This window comes from Dama dama, chromosome 4 (assembly GCF_033118175.1).
Source record: "Dama dama isolate Ldn47 chromosome 4, ASM3311817v1, whole genome shotgun sequence".
Classification (NCBI taxonomy): Eukaryota; Metazoa; Chordata; class Mammalia; order Artiodactyla; family Cervidae; genus Dama; species Dama dama.
In genome coordinates this window covers 41181595-41202714 of record NC_083684.1, presented here as the reverse complement: position 1 = coordinate 41202714, position 21120 = coordinate 41181595, and the positions used below count along the sequence as shown (strand labels likewise).

The following is a 21120-nucleotide window of genomic DNA, read 5'->3' as shown; positions in this document are numbered from 1 at the left end:
TCACACAGCTAGACTAGTCAAAGCTATGGTTTTTCCAGCAGTCATGTATGGATGTGAGAGTTGGACCATAAAGAAAGCTGAGCCCTGAAGAATTGATGCTTTTGAACTGTGGTGTTGGAGAAGACTCTTGAGAGTCCCTTGGACTGCAAGGAGATCCAACCAGTCCATCCTAAAGGAAATCAGTACTGAATATTGAAGGACTGATGCTGAAGCTGAAACTCCAATACTTTGGCCACCTGATGTGAAGAACTGACTCACTGGAAAAGACCCTGATGCTGGGAAAGACTGAAGGCAGGAGAAGGGGACAACAGAGGATGAGATGGTTGGATGGCATCACCCACTTGATGGCATGAGTTTGAGTAAGCTCTGGGAGTTGGTGATGGACAGGGAAGCCTGGCGTGCTACAGTCCATGGGGTCGCAAAGAGTTGGACACGACTGAGCAACTGAACTGAACACAGCTAGTAGTGGAAATTCAAGTCTGGTCTTTCAACTCCTGGAACTCCTATCCTAATCAGCCCCAGCCCAACTGCCTCCTTGAAAGCCTACAGCCCTGAATGGAGATGCGGGTGGAGGCAGAGTGGAAACCCAGGAAGTCTGACTGTGATGGTTGCCTTTAAGGGATTTTGGGGTTTTGGCAGCTTCTGGGAGATGTGAGAGCTGATTATTTCAGCGTCTGGCATATCTGAGGCTGGAAGGAGCATTCCGGAAAAAGGTTCATTCAATAAAAAGCCCCAAAAAGCAAACAGGGATTTCCCTAGCAGAGGGGAAAGGCAGTTCTAGTGGCCAGTAGAGAAGCAGCAGCCACCAGTCTTCCTTTGGTGACCTTCCTCGGGTCTTTTCTGCCACTTCTCGTGAGACACAAAGGCAAGGGCAGGACGATGGGCCATTAATCTCCTTCCCCAGGGTCTGGGCACCAACCCTTGTCAGTAAAGGGAAGTAAGAGCCAGTAAGGGAAATGACATCTGGGAGTTTGAGGGGCAGGGAAGTGGGGATCTTATGATGTAAGGTAACCCCAACCAGGCTTCCATATTTGTTTTTTAAAGCCTGGTTTAATTAGGGGGCCTGCATACTGTTTCCATCACCTTTCAGCACATCTTTTAGAAGGAGGGGGAAATGGGTGTATTTAACCCACACAGGTGGGTGCCTGTGAGCACGGGCCATCCATCAAGCAGTCAGAGCTCAAATGCAAAATATAAGCCCTGTTTGCCTAAAGCCAGGTGGTGGAGGAAGCAAAGCAAAGAAACCATCAGTTTGAAAGCCTGCCTGGCTTTTTTCTTTTTTTAACACCACCCCTCAATCAACTCAAAGCTGAATGCACTAGGATAATACTCCTGAGACCCGAAACTAACGCCTGGGTTTCGCAAACAAGTTTGTATTTAAAAAAAAAAAAAAAAAGGAAAATAATCAGAAATTCTAAAGACCAATTTACAGTTGTGCTTTTGATGTTTTTTGTTTGTTTATTTGAACATTCTCCATTCTAAAACCTGGAGAGAAACCAAAGTAATAAATACAAAACTGAGTGAGATGGTGGGGTTCAGCCATTTCACAGGACACAGGAATGACCCAGAAAACTACATCCCAAGACCCCCCGAGTTTGGTCAAAACCCTATTCCTGACATTCTTCAGCCACCTGTGGACATAACATCACAGTCTCCTCATTCTCATGCTCCCATGCAGCAAATTCCCCATGGGGCCAATGTTTAAACCTGGCACTAATATCCCAAGCCTCCATCTTCCTGGACTGTCCAAAGGGAATGAGGCTGCCTCCCTAAATCCTGGTTGCCTTTTTTTTTTTTTTTTTTCCCAGTGGGTTTTGTCATACATTGATATGAATCAGCCATGGACTGGTTGCCTTTTTAAAATCACAAAGCCAGTTCCCTGAAGTTGCATGTTTTTACCAGAAGGGCACTTTCATCCTGGGGCAAGTCCACAATGGATTGGAAAGAGACCTTATGGTCCAAAAAGGCCAAAAAAATCAAACGTCAGGAAATCCGTTGAGTGGGGCTAGGTGTGTGTGTTTCTCTGTGTGTGCTCAGTTATGTCTGACCTTTTGGACTGTAGCCCACCAGGTTCCTCTGTCCATGGGGTTTTTCAGGCAAGAATACTGGAGCAGGTTGCCATTTCCCCCTCCAGGGAATCTTCCCCACCCAGGGATTGAACTCAGGTCCTCTACATTGGCACATGGATGCCTTACTGCTGAGCCACCAGGTGTGGAGACAGAAAGGGAACTGGAACCAACATCGTGAGCACCAGGATTCCAGAGGCCGCTTCTCTCATCACCACCACCAGCTACAGGCTCCTTCCACCTGCCACCAGGTCTGGTCCACCTCCATCACCACCAGCCCCCCTTGGGGTCCAGTTCTATCACCACCTCTGCTCTCCAGGGCACACCAGGAGGAGGACTTCACAATGCGCATGAGTTCCCCAAATACACTTTCTTTTTTTTTTTTTTTTGAGATTAAGAGGAGAAAGGAATGGGAGAAAGACCAGCTGTTGATCCCTGAGCAGAGTATGGAATTGCCTTATGCATCAGTTTCCTCATCTCAAAACAGAAATGGCAATGGTGCCCAGCGTCATAAGGTTCAATGAGGTGAAATATGTGAACCAGAGTTTGAACCAGAGTCTGGTTCAAAAGTGAATAGGTGTGATTATTAATAATTATAATAATATAATAATAATAACAATATTATTATTATCATGTAACAATAATAATATCATGTCAGATACAAGAACTTGGTGGTGGGGGATAAAAACTAGACTAGCCCACCTTTGGTGTTACCAGATGTCTTGGTGAAAGAAAACCAAGAAAGTGATCAATACTTGTGTCGCAACACCTCACACACAGATGTACACACAGTTTCTAACCTCTGCCCTGAATTCAAGGTTCAGTCAACTTTGCCTCCTCCCAGAAGCCAGTCTTTGCTCCCCACTGATACCCATCCCCAGCCACCCACACTGCCACCTAAGTGCCCATAGACCACAGTGTCCTCTAAGCAGGTCCTGAGACATTTCAGGACATTTCTCATCAACCTGCTGGAATGGGAAATACCAAGGGCAAGGGTACGGTATTCCTTTAAGTCCTCAATCACTCCTAGGGTCCAGCACAGGGCCCAGCAGAACACAAGCTGAGACGGGCCAAGTAATGGGGGGCCCAATGCAAAAATCAAGCAGACAACACCCTATTTTTTCCTTTTTGACCCAAAAGAAAGCTTCACACAACACAGACGGGCCTCAGAAAAACAAATACGTTTAATCAATCAAGCTGCAGTTTCTCTGTTAAAAAAAAAAGTCGCCTACTGTTGGAACAACTTCTATAGTTGAAAAAAATTTTATAGCATGATTGCTGCATTTTTCATGTGGCCAAAGACTGGAAGAATAAACAGTGAACTCCCTTAGGGGTATTGTGGGTGAGTCCTTCTTTCAAAAAATGTTCCTTTTATTCTTATGATACTCGTCCAGTCAACCAAATCAAGAGGGAGGAGAAAGTCCTTTGATAGGAAATAAGCACCTGGAGATCAGTGAAACCAGAAGAGAAACCAACCTTTCCTGGCTCTCAGTCCCAGGCAATAACGAAGTGAAACAAAGCAAAATCTAGAATCCTGATTATCACAGTGATAAGACCCAGAAGTACACTGTGTCTGTTTTTCATTCCCTGAGTCAGGGCCACCAGGCTTTAAGAAAAAAAAAAAAAAAAAAAAAAACACCAACGCCCCCCCCCCCCCACTATTCCTTGGGGAAATAATACCTGTATAAAAATATTTTCATCTCTATGAGCAAAAATTACAGCCTAGTAACCAAGAGAGGACTCCTCAATCATCCCAGAGATGCTGAATGGGGCCTGGAAGTCAGAACCTAGATCAGATTTCTACTTTGACCCTGGGGCCAGTGGACTCCACCCTCCTGAGCCTCCCATTTGCTCTTCAGTTAAAAAACGGGAATTACCACCTCCCCCACCTCCCTCTTCCCACACATCAAGTTTTAGATGTTGGAAAGGACAGACTGTCTTAAAGCGGTCAGGATAATATGGGACACACCGAAGGGCCCCGTAACTAAGTCAACCATACAAGACAGCCTCTCAAACCCAACGCTGTATCCTGGCAAAAGTTTAGATGCCCGCATCTGTGTAATCTACAAAGGGTGTCACCTGAACCAGGAAAGACGGTGCTCGCCCAGTCCAGCCCTCGGGCGTAGGAGCGCCATTTCTCCGACCCTGCCCACTCCCACTCCACCCGGCTCAGGGACACTGGCGGCGCGCCCTCACCTCTGCCCAGGACTCGCCCTCTCTCCAAGTTCCGCCGGGGCACTGTGAACGTGTAACTCTCAGCGCCAAAGCCAGGAATGCAGGGCTCCGGCTCCTGGCAGAGCCACGATGAGACCTGGGGTAGGGGAAAGGTATGAAACCGGGGTGACTTGGCGGGGCCCCCCTCCTGCCCACACCGAAACCAGCAGCGCCTCCCTTCCCTCTCTGCTGGCACCAATACTGTGGGAGGGGTGGGCCCACCCCACCCCCACTGTCCCGCATTTCCCCCACCCCCATCCCCCCACCCCCATCTCCCCCCATTCCTCCCCACAGGGCAGCCAGCCAGCCAAGTCAGAGTCTTTCATTCGGAAACCTGTGGCCGCCAAGCCTCCGGGACTTCTCAGGAGGGAAGGCTGCTGGCTCACCTTCTCCAGCCTCAGCACCCCTTTCCTTTCAGTCTCCTTTTCAGTTTCATTGGAGGCATCTTCCCGATTCCACTCTCCCTATACCGGGACCGCTCGCACTCCTAAGTCCGGTTCCTCAGACCGCGGGCGTCCGACCTCTCTTCATCCTTTCTTATCCCGGGGGTGGGGGGCATACCTATTCACTACCCGTTACAGGGCAGGTGCCTTTACCTATTGGTTCCGCTTTCCTTTCCTCGTTCCCAGCTCCTCCCGGACTTAGACCAGGGATCCCCGTCCCACACCCCGACGCCCACCCCGCTGCCTGCGCGCTACTCCCCGCCCGTCGCCCACCCGAGTACCCGGAAGCTGCAGCGAGGCGCGCCCCCGCCTCTGGCATTTGCGGGAGGCCGTCCGCAAAGCCGCGCTCGCCCTTCGCTATCACTGGCTCCCTCTCCCACTCCCTTCCCCATGGAGTTCTGAGCGCGGCGCAGTTTCCGGGCCATTCGGGCCCTTCGGACCCAAACTTTTTTAGAATAAGAGGGAGCAGGGGACGAGAGAAGAGTTTGGGGGCTTATGGGGCCGGAGGGCACCCCGCGCAGTCAGGGGACCCAACGTACCTGCAGCAGCAGCAGGAGCGCAGACAGGTTGCGGCACCGGGGGCCCATGGCGGGCCGGGCGGGGGCTGAGTAGGATCTAGCTGAGTTGGGCCGGGCTAGAGCCTGGCAGAACTTCCGCGGACTCACAGGTGCTCTGAGGCTCCGGACGCCACTGAGCTGCCGGGCGCCGCGGGAGCCAGGTGAGCCTGGACGGCCCCGCCCCCGGCACCAGGATTGGCTGAGGATGCACCTGCCGGCCGCAGCCAATGAGCGGCGCGGCAAGGCCTCCGCTTCCTCCGCGGACTTGGGCGGACGCTCCGCCCCCGATCCCGCCCCGGAGCCGCGAGCTGACCGGGTGACCTGGGAGTAGTCATCACGTAATGGTAGGGGCTCCACGATCCCTATTACCATTAGGTTTGAATACCAGCCTCGCGGTGGCTCGCTAACCTCTGGGGCCAGAGAGGATTTCACCCTTTCACTACTTCTGTCTTTTAAACTTCAGATCTCCATCGGTTCTTGAATCGACAAATCAATTCACTGGGCAGAATCCACCCTTTCAAAGCCTCAGTTTCGTCACCTACTACATGGTAAAATAATCACAAACGCCTTCCTGTGTTGTTGTGAAGTTGTCATACAATTAATTAAGACCAATGTTTTGTGCACCACAAAAGCTCTATACAGATGTGAGGGACGATAAGAAGTAACGATTGATACTGGGCATTAAAAGTTACTGTGCCACAGGCTCTGTGCTAAGCATTTGACATTATCCATCGTATTTCCTTTCATCTCAAAACAACACAAGAATTGTGCTATTATTCCCATTTAATAGAGGGACAACCCAGGCATAAAGAATTTGAGGCCAGTAGGAAGTAGTAGGGGGCTTCCCTGGTAGCTCAGATGGTCAAGAATCTGTCTGCAAGAATAACTTGCTTCAATGTCCCATGCAAGGGACATTATCTTTCCTTTTACCCTGGGTTCGATCCCCCGATCGGGAAGATCTCCTGGAGAAGGGAATGGCAACCCACTCCAGTATTCTTGCCAACGGAACTCCATGGACAGAGGAGCCCGGTGCACTACAGTCTATGGGGTCGCTAAGAGTGGGACACGACTGAGTGACTTTGAAAGATAGAATAGAAGACTGGAACCCACCTCCACTGCCTGTTCTTCTATTGGCTTCACCTCATGTGGCCCCACATAATCTTCCGGCTGGAGCTGCAGGTTTCAATCTGTCCTTTAATGTTGACAGGAAGAGATCCATCAGAGATCAACCAAACCTGTCATTTGTGAATAACTCACTTCAATGTCTCATGTAAGGGACATTATCTTTCCTTTTACCCTTGAAGCATGATCAGAACTACAGTGTGTTTAAAAAGAAATGGTAATTATGTGATATGATGGGAGTGTTAGCAATGAGTTAGGTATGTGTTAGCTAAGTGTTAGTTATTATGGTAGCAATCATTTTGCAATATATGTATCAAATCAACATTTTATACCCGATAAATTTATACAGTGTTATATGTCAATTATATCACAATAAAGCTGGAAATGCTGGAGAAGGGACAGGCTACCCACTTCAGTATTCTTGGGCTTCCCTTGTGACTCAGCTGGTTAAGAATCTACCTGCAATGCAGGAGACCTGGGTTCAATTCCTGAGTTGGGAAGATCTCCTGGAGAAGGGAAAGGCTACCTACTCCAGTATTCTGGCCTGGAGAATTCCATGGACTGTTTAGTTCATGGGATGCAAAGAGTCAGACACGACTGAGTGACTTTCACTCACTTACTCAAAGCTGGAAATGGGTTTCCCTGGAGCCTCAGGTGGTAAAGAATATGCCTGCAACGCTGGAGACCCAGGGACCTGGGTTCAATCCCTGGGTCGGGAAGATACCCTGGAGAAGAGAATGGCAACCCACTCCAGTATTCTTGCCTGGGAAATCCCATGGACAGAGGAGCCTGGTGGGCTACAATCCATGAGGTCACAAAAATTTGGACACGATTGAGCATCTAACACACAAACACACAAAGCCGGAAAAATACAGTAACAACCAGAATAACAAAAACTACAGTGTGTAGCTATGTGACTTTGGGCAAGTCAGTATTTTCATCTGTAGAAATAGGTCCTTAGGAGCTAATATAAGAAAATCACAAAAAAATAAAAAAGAAAAGAAAATCACTGGGGCTTTCCTGGTGACTCAGTGGTAAAGAATCTGCCTGCCATCGCAGGAGACAAAGGTTCCATCCCTGATCTAGGAAGATCCCACATGCCTCGGAGCAACTAAGCCCTGTGGGCCACAACTACCGAGCCTATGCTCTAGAGTCATGGAGCCACAACTGCTGAAGTCTGCACACCCTAGAGCCTGTGCTCTGCAATGAGAGAAGCCACTGCCGAGAGAAGTCCGAGCCCCACAACTGGAGAGTAGCCCCCATTCAGCCCAATTGGAGAAAAGCAATGAAGACCCGGCACAGCCAAAATAATAATAGTAAAATAAAATTATAAAAAATATAATAGAAGGCTGAATAATATTTTTTTAAGAAAGAAAATCACTAAGCAGAGTACTTAGCACCTGGTAGCAACTGCTCAGTCAGTGTTGAGTGTGGAGGTTGTTCTTCAGAAATAACCAGCCCCTATCCCCTATGCTCATGGGGAAGACCATGTTTAGAATATTTCACCCAGAGTTGAAGCTGAATCTGAGCCCACTGCAGCTACTTTCTCAACCCCAGAGAAGGGGCACTGTCTCAAATCAAGACACTGTTTCAGGTCAGTACAGCTCCCTGGCCCCCACCTGTCCCCTCCATTTTAATGGGCTTCTGAGCACACGCCCAGGCCATTTGGATTTCTGCCTCCTAACCCACCAAGAGGTTTGAAGGATAAAGGCTCCAGTATTTCCTTTCCCACTGGGGCTCCAGCAGGACTGCACATTAACCAAGATAATGGAAATACAGAGAGGCGTTTCCCCCATGGGGTGGCTCATCCGTTTATTTTTTTTTTCCCTCAGTTATGTAAAAATTCATATTTTATACCATCACTTGGCCCAGGGAGCCTTTAGGGCTTTGCTTTCCTCCTCTCAGCAAGCCCTGGCCTTGCAGCTCCACAGTGGCTCTCATCGACTCCTCCATTAAACTCTGATAATTCAATATAAAGGATTTTAGAGAACAATTAGAGGCAGTGAGGACAGGTTGGGCATGAGCTTGCTTCAGACTTCTCGGCAAGCCCTTCTCCAAGCTCCAGGGAGTGGGCTGCCTGCCCTCAGCTGTCCCGGATAAGCCAGGGTGGACAGGGGACACAAAGGGGGTCCCTGTGGAGACAGGGCATTGTGTGGCCCTCCGTGAACTGCCTCAATGTCTTCTTCCATCAAAAAAGGATACCTCATTGTGAGGCTCAAATGAGCAAGTGAAGGTGAGCCTCTGCTGCCTGATCTCAGGCTGATGGAGGGTTCAGATTCCTGCTCTGCCACTAGCTGGGTAACAAGTCCAGTCTCAGTTTCCCTCATCCATAAAATGGGGATGTTGGTAGCACTTAGTTCACAAGGTTCTTGGAAGTGCTAGTGAAGTCAGCTATTAGCTCTGTCTGCTCAATGCATTCCCCTCCAGGTTCCAGGAAAAACTGTAAGCCCCCAAGGAGACGCCTCACCCCCAGGCTGTTAGTCTCTTAGGTAACCCTGACCTCTCCTAGGAAAATCTCTTTCATGGGGGCTGTTTAGTTATTTAGACCTTCCCAGAGTCATTCGCATTTTAAAGAAAGCTCTGGGATATAATTCTTTCAAAGGCAGGGAAAGTTTGAAACTAGTTAGTAAACTCCACCCCGTGTTCTTTACCTGGTGTCTGTGGGTGGGCATAGTGGGGTGAGTGGTCCTGAAACCCCTGAGATTGTTAGCAAATCTTTTGGTGCAGGAGGTATGGTCCATGACGTTCATTAGCTTCTCAACTTGGGGGAAGAAAAATCAAAATCTTGGCATCAAGTTCTCTCTGAAGGCCAGTCCAATGTAAATGGTAGAATTTCAGGCATTAACCGGGAAAACAAATGTTGACCAGCGGCCTTGCAGGTACTACCCAGGCGGACAACAGACCCTACTGTACTGCTGGTGCTAACCAGGCTTTCATGGTTGGCATGACCAACATCAGATTTCCTTAGTGCCTGCAGGGTGTGTCTTGGAGGACCTTCAGTTCCTGGGTGTCCTGGCAACGGATCAGTTTGGAGGCTAAAGATTAACTCCCCAGGCAGTCCTGCCCCTTTCATCTTCTGGCAAAGGGGTGGTGATAATGGCACTCAAACTGGGAGGGGCACCTCTCCCCTGGCCTCTGCCAAGAGGAGCCCGACCCCCTAGCCCGCTGGGGAGGAACCCCAGGGACGATGGAATTGCTGGGGATCAGCAGCTGGATCAGGCTCCCCATTGAGTGGGGAGAGGAGGCTCCATACCAGCTGCTCCTGGGTCTCCTGACACCTCTGCTGGCCTGTCTGCTGGCACGCAGGGGAAAAAACTGGATATCCCACGTCAGTCTCCTGTTAAAATGTGGTAACTGATAGGGGTGCCACCCCTTCCAGCTCAGTCTACAAAAAAACATTTTTATTTCAAACACAAGGAAAATAGTATAATGCACATCAGCATATAGTATAATAAAACACCATGTATCCATCATCCAGCTCCAGAAGTTATTTTTTTTGCAATTTGTATAATTTTGTAACGTGCGAACATTGTATCAAATCTCATTTCATAATTTCATCCTTGAGTTTAAAAAGAAAATTAAAAGACTGTTTCTTATGGGAATTTTCTGTATGATTCAGGGAACTCAAACCGGGGCTCTGTGACAACCAAGAGGGGTGGGATGGGGAGGAAGGTGGGAGGGAGGTTCAAGACGGAGGGGACATATGTATACCTATGGCTGATTCGTGTTGATGTTTGGCAGGAACCAAGGCAGTTCTGTAAAGCAATTATTCTTCGATTTAGAAAAAGAAATACATTTAAAATTGAAAAAAAATTAAGACTTATTTTTTTAAAAAGTAGTTTTAGGTTCATAGCAAATTTGAGTAGAAGATACAGAGATTTCCCAAACACCTCCTCCGCACATGCATAGCCTCCCCAACAACAACCCCTACTATAACAGTGCATTTATTAAAAGTGATGTGTGTGTGAAAGTCATTCAGTCATGTCCGACTCTTTGTGACCCCATGGACTGTATAGTCCATGGAATTCTCCAGGCCAGAATACTGGAGTGGGTAGCCTTTCCCTTCTCCAGGGAATCTTTCCCAACTCAAGGATCGAACCCAGGTCTCCTGCATTGCAGGCAGATTTTACCAGCTGATGAACTGCCCTAAAAATCCACTGTGCCCTGCCTGCCTGCTCATCCCTCCCTCCTCCCGACTCCAGTCAACTACTGATCTTTTTACGGTCTCCAAAGTTTTGTCTTTTCCAGAATGTCATATAGTGGGAATCACAAAGTATACAGACCTTCAGACTGGCTTCTTTTACTGAGTGATATGTATTCAAGGTTGTTCCATGGCTTTTCCTGGCTTGATAGCTAATTTCTTTTTTTAGCACTGAATAATATTCCATTGTCTCAATGTATCACAATTTTCTTATCCATTCACTTACTGAAGGGGATCTTGCTTGCTTCCAAGTTTTGGCAATTATGAATAAAGCTGCTACAGACATCTATGTGCAGTTTTGTGTGTGGATGTAAGTTTTTCAACTCCTTTGGATAAATACCAAGAAGCATGGCTGCTGGTTATATGATAAATATTTGTTGAGTTTTGAAAAAAAGAAAAAGCCAAACTGGCTTCCAAAGTGGCTGCATCATTTTGTATTCCCACTGGCAGTGAATGAGGGTTCCCACTGCGCCACATCCTCACCAGCACTTGGTGGTGTTAGTGTTCCAGACATTTTGGGCATTTCAATATGAATGTACCCTTGCATTTTTATTTTTGCAGAATATTTTAAAGCAAATCCCAGGTAACATAATTTCCCCTGTAAATATTTCAGTCTTCATCTCTGAGAACATGACCATCATCCAAGTAAGTCGTAATGCCTGATAAAATTCTCAATAATTCCTCAATATTGCCCAAAAGCTAAAAAACGTGTTTTTTTTTTTTTTTACAAATAAATTTTATTAATAGCTTGAAAATCTATGAAGTTCAAAGAGTTATCAATATATCATTTGTTTTACTTTTTTTTTTTTTTGGTCATACATTGATATGAATCAGCCATAGATTTACAAACGTGTTTTTTTAACAGCTTAAAAAATATATTTACTTATTTATTTGGCTACACCAGGTCTTAATTGTGGCACTCAAGGCCTTTATTTGTGGCATTGCTGTTTAGTTGTTAAGTCATGTCCAACTCTCTTGTGACCCTGTGGGCTATAGCACACCAGGCTCCTCTGTCCATAGCATTTCCCAGGCAAGAATACTTGAGTGGGTTGCCATTTCCTTCTCCAGGGGATCTTTCCAACCCAGGGATCAAACCAACATCTCCTGCCTTGCAGGTGAGTTCTTTAGCACTGAGCCACCAAGGATTCAGTTCAATCACTGAGTCATGTCCGACTCTTCGTAACCTCACGGACTGCAGCACACCAGGCCTCCCTGTCCATCACCAACTCCTGGAGTTTACTCAAACTCATGTCCATTGAGTTGGTGATGCCATCCAACCATCTCATTCTCTGTCGTCCCCTTCTCATCCCAGCTTCAATCTTTCCCAGCATCAGGGTCTTTTCAAATGAGTCAGCTCTTTGCATCAGGTGGCCAAATATTGGAGTTTCAGCTTCAGCATCAGTCTTTCCAATGAACATTCAGGACTGATTTCCTTTCGGATGGACTGGTTGGATCTCCTTGCTGTCCAAGGGGCTCTCAAGAGTCTTCTCCAACACCACAGTTCAAAACCATCAATTTTTTGAGCCACCAGGGAAGCCCCATGCAAACTCTTAATTGCAGCATGTGGGATCTAGTTCCCTGACCTGAGATCAAACTCCAGGCGCTCTGCATTGGGAGCATGGAGTCTTAGTCACTGGACCACTAGAGAAGTTCCTACAGTATTTCTGTATCAGAATTCAAGCAAGAGTCACACTTTACATTGGGCTGTATGTCCCTTGCATCTCTTTATCTTTGTAAAAGTCTCCCCATCCTTTTTAGTCCAGCTTTTTAAAAGTATAATTGACTGCATGTATTTCAGTAGACAGTTTGACATTTGGCATATACACACACTCTGAAACCATAAAAACAATCAAGAAAATGAAAAGATCCTTTTTTGTTTGTTTGCTTGTTTCTGTTCTGATGTAATTCCAGATTTTGGTTTGTTTGCTTATTTCTGTTTTGATGTAATTCCAGATTTACAGAGTTTGTTTGTTTGTTTAGTTTGTTTGTTTTTAAGTGGCATTTATTTTTTAAGATACCAGGTCATTTGTCCTGTTAGAGGTCTTGCATTTTTATATTTGGCTGAATGCATCCTCATGATGTCACTTACCATGTCCCTCTCTCCCATATGTCATGGAAACTGGTACTCAGATCTGGAGCTTTGATTTACGTCAGATTCAATTTTTTTTAGGCAAAAATATTTCATAAGTGGTATGGAGTCCTCCCTATAGAATCATATCAGGAAGCAAGAAACTGGCTGACTCACTTTTAGGATACCAAGATTCAGCTGGTGTCAGCTGATCGTTGTATTATCACATTCTCCATCAGCCTTTCACCTTGTGGTTTTAGCACCATGGATGATGGCTGCCCACATCTATTATATCATTAGGGAAAACAACAAACATTTATTAAGCACTCTCATGTGCCAGGTACTCTGCTCAACAATGAGAACACAGAAATAAACAAAATTTAAAAAAAAAAAGAAATAAACAAAATATGATTCCTGCCCTTAAGAAACTCATAAGGTGAGAGATGCAGACAGGTAAACATTCATCCACTTAATTATTAAATATTATTTGAATGCTAACTAGGTACCAGTATCATGCTAAATGCCAGTAATTATAATATAGTGTGTAAGAAAAGTGACAGCTACCATTCCTCAGAACTCACAATACTCTAAGTAGCATCAGTCAACATATAGACTTTGGGGGCTCTCACTACACCCATTTTATACATTCGGAAGCAGAGGCTCAAGAGATAAAGAGGTCTGCCCAAGGTGACATGTTAACTGACAGAGCCGGAATATGATGGGTTCAAAGCCTTTTCATCTCCATGCTGCACTGCTGAGATCAGGGCGGCCTTTTATTTCCAGGTGCCATTTGAAATGAGAGGTAAACCTTGCTTAATTTAGCAAGAAATGGTCTGTCGAGTTGACCTGACATTCCAGACTCTGGGGTGGTAAATACTGGTTTTTTGGGCTTCCCTGGTGCTCAGACAGTCAAGAATCTGCCTGCAATGTAGGAGACTGGGGTTTTAACCCTGGGTCAGGAATCAGGAGAAGGGCATGGCAACCCACTCTAGTATTCTTGCCTGGAGAATTCCATGGATACAGGACCCTGGCAGGCTACAGTCCTTGGGGTCGCAAAAAAACAGACATGACTGAGCAACTAACAGTTTCACTTTTACTGGTTTTTGAGCCAGGCTGGAGCTTCCAGTACATGAGGGGTGGGGTAGGGGTAATGATGAGAGCTGGGTCCTGGATCGAACCATATGGTCCTCCAACTTGCCCATAGAGCAAAAGGTATTCTCCCCATTTTGCAGAGGAGGCAACTGATGCTCAGAAAGATGAACAGTGAGGTCATGGCAGAAACAGGCCTCACGTGGGTGCTCTGGCTCCAAGACCAGTAAGACAAAATGGTTCCCAGCACAGACGTTAGTGCCTCTCTGCCTGGGTCTGAATCCTGCTCTTCCCCCTGCTGGCTCTAAACCTGTGAATGAGTCACTTAAAACACTTTGGACCTCAATTTCCTTATCTGCATAAATGGGAATACTATTAATAATACCATCCACCTTGTTGGGTGGCTGTGGGAATTGTGTGAAATAACCTAGGTAAATGTGGAAGGCAGGAAGTCCTAAGTAAACATTTCTAAGTTCTAGTAAACATGAAAGAAGAGAGCTCTTTCTAGTCTCACACCCAGGTGGACAAGGCCAACCCTCTCCAGGACCAGCAGCCAGAAAAATCACTCTGTGCCACATTTGGCCTGGCCTAACCTTAACCAGTCCATCCTAAAGGAAATCAACCCTGAATACTCTTTGGAAGGACTGATGCTGAAGCTGAAGCTCCAATACTTTGGCCACCTGATGCAAACGGGTAACTCACTGGAAAAGACCCTGATGCTAAGGAAAGACTGAGGGCAGAGGAAGGGGGAGACAGACGATGAGGTGGCTGGATGGCATCACTGATTCAATGCGCATGAACTTGGGCAAACTCCGGGAGATGGTGAGGGACAGGGAAGTCTGGCGTGCTGCAGTCCATGGGGTGGAGAACAGTCCATCACGACTTGGCAATTGAACAACCCTAATCCTAACCCAAAAGTTCATTCAGGTTTTTCTGTAAGATATTATAGAAAAGCCTGAATGAAGTTTTTTGGCCAACCTAATACCAAACTCCAGGAGGCAGCTAGAGCACAGTGTAGGGAATTGTAAGGTCTTGTGACTTGAAGCAAAATCTCTTTCCTTCCCCAAGTCTTGGTTTCTTGTCTGTAAAATGACTCAGTTGGCTTGGCTGGAAGGATCCTTTAGTTTTCTAAAAACCATGATTTTCTAAAAACCATGATTTTGAGCTTTTTGAGACTAAGTCAGTGAGCACTGTATGTGTGTGTGTGTAGTATACACACATGTGCTCACCCACTCATGTGTTCATGAAAGGGGTGCATCTTGGTTGTCCCGGGCCCAGCAGTTCTCAGCAAGAGTACAAGTCTTGCAGGAAGGGAAGGTGAAGCTGACCAGACAACAGTCAGACTATGGCAGTTGGAGAGACAGCTTCCTGCAGGAGTGGCGACCAGTAGAGCAATAAAACCTGGGCAAAGAGCAAGGTTTTCACCGGAAGTCTAGGAGAAAACTCCACAGTTCAGACTGAGGATGGGGGTCCATAATTTTCCAGAAAGACTCTCCAACATTTTAGAGCACAGTCATTCATTTACTCATTCATCCATCCTTTTATTAGTAAACACGCAGTATGTGCCTAGTGCTTTGCTGGTGAGGGAGGTGCCTCCCCATCCTCAGAGAGCTTTCAGTCTGGTGGAATAAGACAAGGGAACCAGGTATTTATGATCCAAGGCAATAAGCAAGGATGATATTAATATTTAACAACTGGAAGAACCAGGACAATCAAAAATGATACCTGCCAACACATCAACACACCAACATAAGGTCCTCAGTCCTCCTGTTGTGCCAGGCTTTACCCTTTCAGTTGCTGGGTGGGGGGGAGGCGTGGGGGCGCAGGAGGGGCTGGGGCTTGGGGGCCACTTGAGGGACTCAGGGAAGCAGCTGCTTACCAACTGATGTGGAAATTTTTCAACACTGTATTTTAGTCATTAGAATACCCATATCAGTGATCCTGGTTGGAGGATAGCCCTGGTGATAATGATTCAAGATGATGAGAAGGCACAGGGGCTCGGGGAAAGCTCTGTTGGGGGAGTGACATTTAAGTTGAATTAGCCAGAGTGTGCCCGCCTGGGCAAAAGTCAGGAGAGGAGGAGGGCTCAGCATTTTCAGGTGATTCAGTTTTGCTGGAGGAGGAGGCAGAGATTAGACCCAGCAGGCAGGTAAGGAGAGTGTGTGTTGTAGGGTTCGGGGTAGGGGCCGTGTTAGTCACGCTCAGTGGCTTGGACTGCGTCTCCAGAGCGATGGTGAGCCATTGAAGGATTTTAATTAGGATCAGGGTAGCCACCCGATCCAGTTTGCAACCCCCCCAGGCAACACTAAGGAACTCATTTTTCCAAAGACCTGAACCAAGGCTCAGGGAGGTTAAAACACCAATCAGATGACATGACGCAGGTTGGATATAGCATAAATGGAACTGCTCACTTCTGGGTCCCCTTTTCTATTGAATACCATGTGTATCAGAGGCTGCCCCTTTCGTATGGAGCTTTAGAGTCTGCAAAGCAGACTAAAGAAACTGCAGGAACATATGTGCCTAAGTAGAAAAAGAAAATTTGAGGGCTCACATACCAAAAAGCACATGATGGGTGGACTTCAGGCATGGATAGCTCCAGGTGGTCAAATTATGTCATCATAGATCTGTCTTGCTCAGTCTCAGCTTTCCTCTATGTTGATTTTCTTCTTAGATTCTTCTATCAAGGCAGAAACAGACTACTAACCCACCAGTTTAGCAATCCTAGCCACTAAGTACCATGCTTTTCCAATAGGTACAGCAAGTCTCAGGTTTCACTTTTATGCCCTGACTTGGCTTATGTGAAGACATGAACCAAGCCTGTGGCCAGAGAGATAGCTAGGTGGTTCTGATTGGCTAAGACCAGGTCATGTGTCCAGCCCTGGCATGATGTAAGAGGAATCAGCCTTCTAGGACCACATGGACTAAGAGCAGGGGAGGTGTGGTCCCCTAAAGAAAAATGACGGTGTTGTCACCTAGAGAAGAGTGAACAGATACTAGGCACATAGAAACTAACATTTAAGCTATAGCCTGATCCTTCAGCATTAGGAGGAGGCTGCTCACCTGGGGGAGGGTGGTCGTCTCTGACCAAGGACCTCAAAAAGGTGGGGGGCATGGTCTGCCTGGTGCCTGCTCCCTGGGGCAGGAACCCTGCCCCTCTGCAGAGCTCCACCTTTCCAGCCAGGGAGCTCCAGTCCAGCTTGGAGCCCCCAAAACCACTTCCCTTCTTCTTAATTCCAAGTTTTGGCCTGTGCCTGCTGGGGCTGGGGTTGGAGGCTGGGTTCCCTGCAGACGTTCCTCTTAGTAGACCGAACTTAGTCATGATGTGATGGAAAAATTTTTAAAAGTTTAAAAATAAAATTTAAAAAGCCAAGAGCACAAAGATAGATACTGAGACTGTGTTTGCAGTAAGATCTTCCCCCTTGTAAGCCTCTCCTTCCCCTACTCTGTCCCTGGTGAGACTTGTTGCTGGGCTATGGTTTACACTGCAGAACCCCCACTCCCCCAAAAGCAGAACTGGGTAGTGCTTAAGAACATACTCTGGAGACAGGCTGTTTGGGCTCAGATCTGAGCTCTGCCATTCAACAGTTAGTTATGTGCAAGTTATTGACCTCGTGCCTCAGTTTCCCCACCTATTAAATGGGTTTGCTGGTGCTGCCAGTAGAACCTCACATGTAGGGTTGAGTAGGAATAAAGTGAGCTAGTACCTGTTCAGACCAGTGTCTGAATAAGCAATATTTCACAGAATAAGCAATATATATATATAAAGGGTGGCTATTATGTGCCACATCAGCTGCTTTGAATTCCTTTCAGGAGATGGAGGGCCCTGGAGGACAGGGCCTGGTCTGGCTTGTTTGTTACGATATTCCTGGTGTTCACTGCGGAGCCTGATCAAAGCAGGCCGAGGTAAGTAACTACTGAATGAATGAATGATTGAATGGCTTGTGCCATGGGAGCAAAGACTACCAGAATCTAGGCTGGCTGTGTGACCTTAGGTGGTTAGCTTCCCCTCCTGAGCCTCAGGCTCAACCTGAGGCTGAGATTAAAAACAGATTAAAACAGATCAGATTAGCCACTGTTACTCAGACTTTTCCAATCTGGGCCCCCATTTATATTGTGCTGGGACATACACACACTGAAATTGAAATTTTCGCAAGATAACACTTACTTTTCTCTGTGCAATATACTCTGATATATTCTATTTTCTCCTGTATTAGTCTATTTTACCCTTTTTCATTTTTTAAAAAATGTGATCCTGACCCAGTGAATAGATTTGAAGTCTCACTAACTTCTGGAGACCTACAGTTGAAAAACTGAACTGGATAAAAGCACGGTCTTTTCTGACTTGGACCCTGATGATGTTATAAATCTCACCTAAGAAACATCATTTGATTCTGTGTGATGGATAAGAGCTTGGACCCTGGCAGGAGAGGGCTGGGTTCAAGTCCAGGGATACTGACCTGTGCTGATCTTGTTATTAATATGTAATCTCTAGGTGCCTAGGTTTCCTTCTTAATACAATGGAGGTAAAAATGACTCTTTCCTCTTCGGGATGGTGCGAGGGTTAAGTGAATTGACACCTGCAAAGCACTAGATGCTTCTAAATGCTCCAAGAAGAACTTTTTAAAAACATTTTTGTTATTTGAAAAGAATATCTATAACACTTTGTGGGTAGTCTTCAGAGAATCAGACCTCAGGAGATATTTGTGCATTTTTTGGAGGTTATCAGAGCATTCCCCTCCCTCTCTGGGAAAAAAGACAACTGAGTTTTCAGGAGGGGAAGGTACTTGCCCAAGATCACCAGCAAGTCAGAGACAGAGCTTTAGGCATCAGGTCTCAGACTTTAAGAAGGCTCTACAAACTGTCGATTGCAGCGAAAGCAAGGGAAACCCCCTTTCCTCACTGCTCAGAAGCCACAGATCTCAAGCCTTCTTTCTTTTTCTTTGCATAAACCATTTTCCCCTGTTTTTAGTTCACTGATTTCTAAGATGTCAGTGTTCACTCTTGTCATCTACTGCTTGACCACATCCAATTTACTTGATTCATGGACATAACATCCCAGGTTCCTATGCAATATTGCTCTTAACAGCATCAGACTTTACTTTCACCACCAGACACATCCACACCTGAGTGCCGTTTCCGCTTTGGCCCTGCCACTTCATTCTTTCTGGAGCTATCAGTAATTGTCCTCTGCTCTACCTCAGGAGCATATTAGACACCTTCTAACCTGAGTGGCTGAACTTCTGGTGTCATACCCTTTTGCCTTTTCATACTGTTCATGGGGTTCTCGTGGCAAGAAAACTGCAGTGATTTGCCATCCCCTCCTCCAGTGGACCACATTTTGTCAGAACTCTTCACCATGACCCATCTGTCTTGGGTGGCCCTGCAAGGCGTGGCTCATAGGTTTTGAGTTACACAAGCCCCATTCACCACACCAAGGCTGTGACCCAGTCTTGTAGAAGGGCATCTATCTTTAAACACTGAAGTATGCTTTACATAGAGTAAAATTCATTCCTTCTGGTGTAAAATTTTCTGAATTTTGACAAACATATACAATCATGTATCAACCCCCAAACTCAAGATATAGGACAGCTTCTGTCATGCCAAAAATTTCCCCTGTGCCCTTTGGGTCCAGTCTCTCCATCCACTCTTAGTCCCTCCAGTCACTGAGCTCTTTTCTTTTTTTTTTTAAAGTCTTTATTGAATTTGTTACAATGTTGCTTCTGTTTTATATTTTGGTTTTTTGGCCCAGAGGCATGTGGGATCTTAGCTTCCTGACCAGGGATCGAACTCACACCCCCTGCATTGGAAGGTGAAGACTCAACCACTAGACCACCAGAGAAGTCCCAGCTCTTTTCTGTTTCTATAGTTTCGCCTTTTCTAGAAATACTTTTGAGATTCATCGATGTTGTACATATATACATTTTTGCTTAGCAGTATTCCACTGTACGGTTACCACAAATTGTTTATCCATTTACCAGTTAATGGGCATTTGGGCTATTTCCAGTTATGGGTTATTATGAATAAAACTGCTGGGAATATTCAGATGTCTTTATGTGGACATATGTTTTCATTTTTCTTGGGTAAGTATCTATGAATAGAATTGCCAAATCAGATGGTTACCATAGGTTAAACTTTCCAAGAAATTGCCAAACTGTTTTTTCCAAAGTGGCTATGCCATGCTGTCATGCCATCAGCAGTGCATCAGAGTTCCGGTTGCTCCACGCATGCTCCACACCAGTGTGGGCACTCTTAAGTTTTAGCCGTGTAGTGATATCTTACTGTGGTTTTAATTTGTAATTACTTAATGACTGATATGGAGCACCACACATCTTCCTTATTTCTTTACAAAAATTATACATGTAGTAAATAGCCACAGTAGAAAAAAATTAATGTAAAGATAAGCAAAAATAAGAAAAATTAAAGATCATCTGTTACCCTAGAGTTAATCATAACTGACATTTTGAGCTATATCCAACCTCAGTCTCTTCAGATAAACATATAAATTGCATTTTACTTATTTATCTGAGAACATGACACATGCACCTGATACAAAGTTTGAAAGGAATGAAAGGGTAAATATTGAGAAATAAGCCTCCCCTTCATTCTATTGCCAAACTTAGAAAGCCCAACCAGATGTGGGATATCAGAGAACAGGTATTAACTGCGTCCCTTTGATGCGCTAGTGAGGATGTACACATCAAGTCCACTAAAACTGAACACACACAAGACCCAGCGCACCCATTCCTCAGCCTTCAACCAGAGGAAACAGCAGCAACCTGTGCACCAGGATACTCAAACAAGGATATTCACAGATGCATCATTCATTACAGCGAAAATCTGGAAAAATCCTGATGTCCATTGACAGGATAATGGATTTTCAAAATGCAACGGTGAAAGTCACGCAGTCATGTTTGACTCTTTGCAACCCCATGGACTATACAGTCCATGGAATTTTCTAGGTCAGAATACTGGAGCCTTTCTCTTCTCTAGGAGACCTTCCCAACCTAGGGATCCAACCCAGGTCTCCTGCATTGCAGGCAGATTCTTTACCGGCTGAGCCACAAGGGAAGCCCAAGAGTACTGGAGTGGGTAGCCTGTCCCTGCTCCAGCAGATCTTTCTGACCCAGGAATTGAACCTGGGTCTCCTGCATTGCAGGTGGATTCTTTACCAGCTGAGCCATCAGGGAGCTCCTCAAAATGCAATACATTCATCTAATGGATGGATACAGAGCAATGAGAAAAACGGACTGCAGCTACACACAACAGCATGAGTGAATCTCCATAGTATGATGTCGAGTGGAAAAACTAGCTTCAAAGGATTCCATACAGCATGACATTCTTCTTATGAAGATTAGAAACA

At 46.0% G+C, this 21120-nt stretch overlaps 1 protein-coding gene and 1 long non-coding RNA gene across 3 annotated transcripts in view; one reads left to right on the top strand and one right to left on the bottom strand.

Moving 5' to 3' along the window:
* CDH1 (cadherin 1) overlaps positions 1-5667 on the bottom strand; it is a 71824-nt gene extending 66157 nt beyond the window's left edge. The window contains exons 1-2 of one of the 2 annotated variants that reach the window (XM_061138813.1): positions 5263-5667; positions 4263-4377 (exon numbers count right to left, since the gene is read on the bottom strand). In XM_061138813.1, the coding sequence (XP_060994796.1) occupies positions 4263-4377; positions 5263-5652 (505 nt within the window). In that variant the 5' untranslated portion in view covers positions 5653-5667. The remainder of the gene's footprint in view (positions 1-4262; positions 4378-5262) is intronic. The other variant, XM_061138814.1, reaches the window with a different exon arrangement.
* A 10087-nt stretch (positions 5668-15754) lies between these two features.
* LOC133054128 (uncharacterized) lies at positions 15755-19707 on the top strand. The gene is made up of 3 exons (XR_009692374.1): positions 15755-15909; positions 17571-17663; positions 19510-19707. It is a non-coding gene; the product is annotated as an uncharacterized LOC133054128 (long non-coding RNA).
* Positions 19708-21120: the final 1413 nt, after the last annotated feature.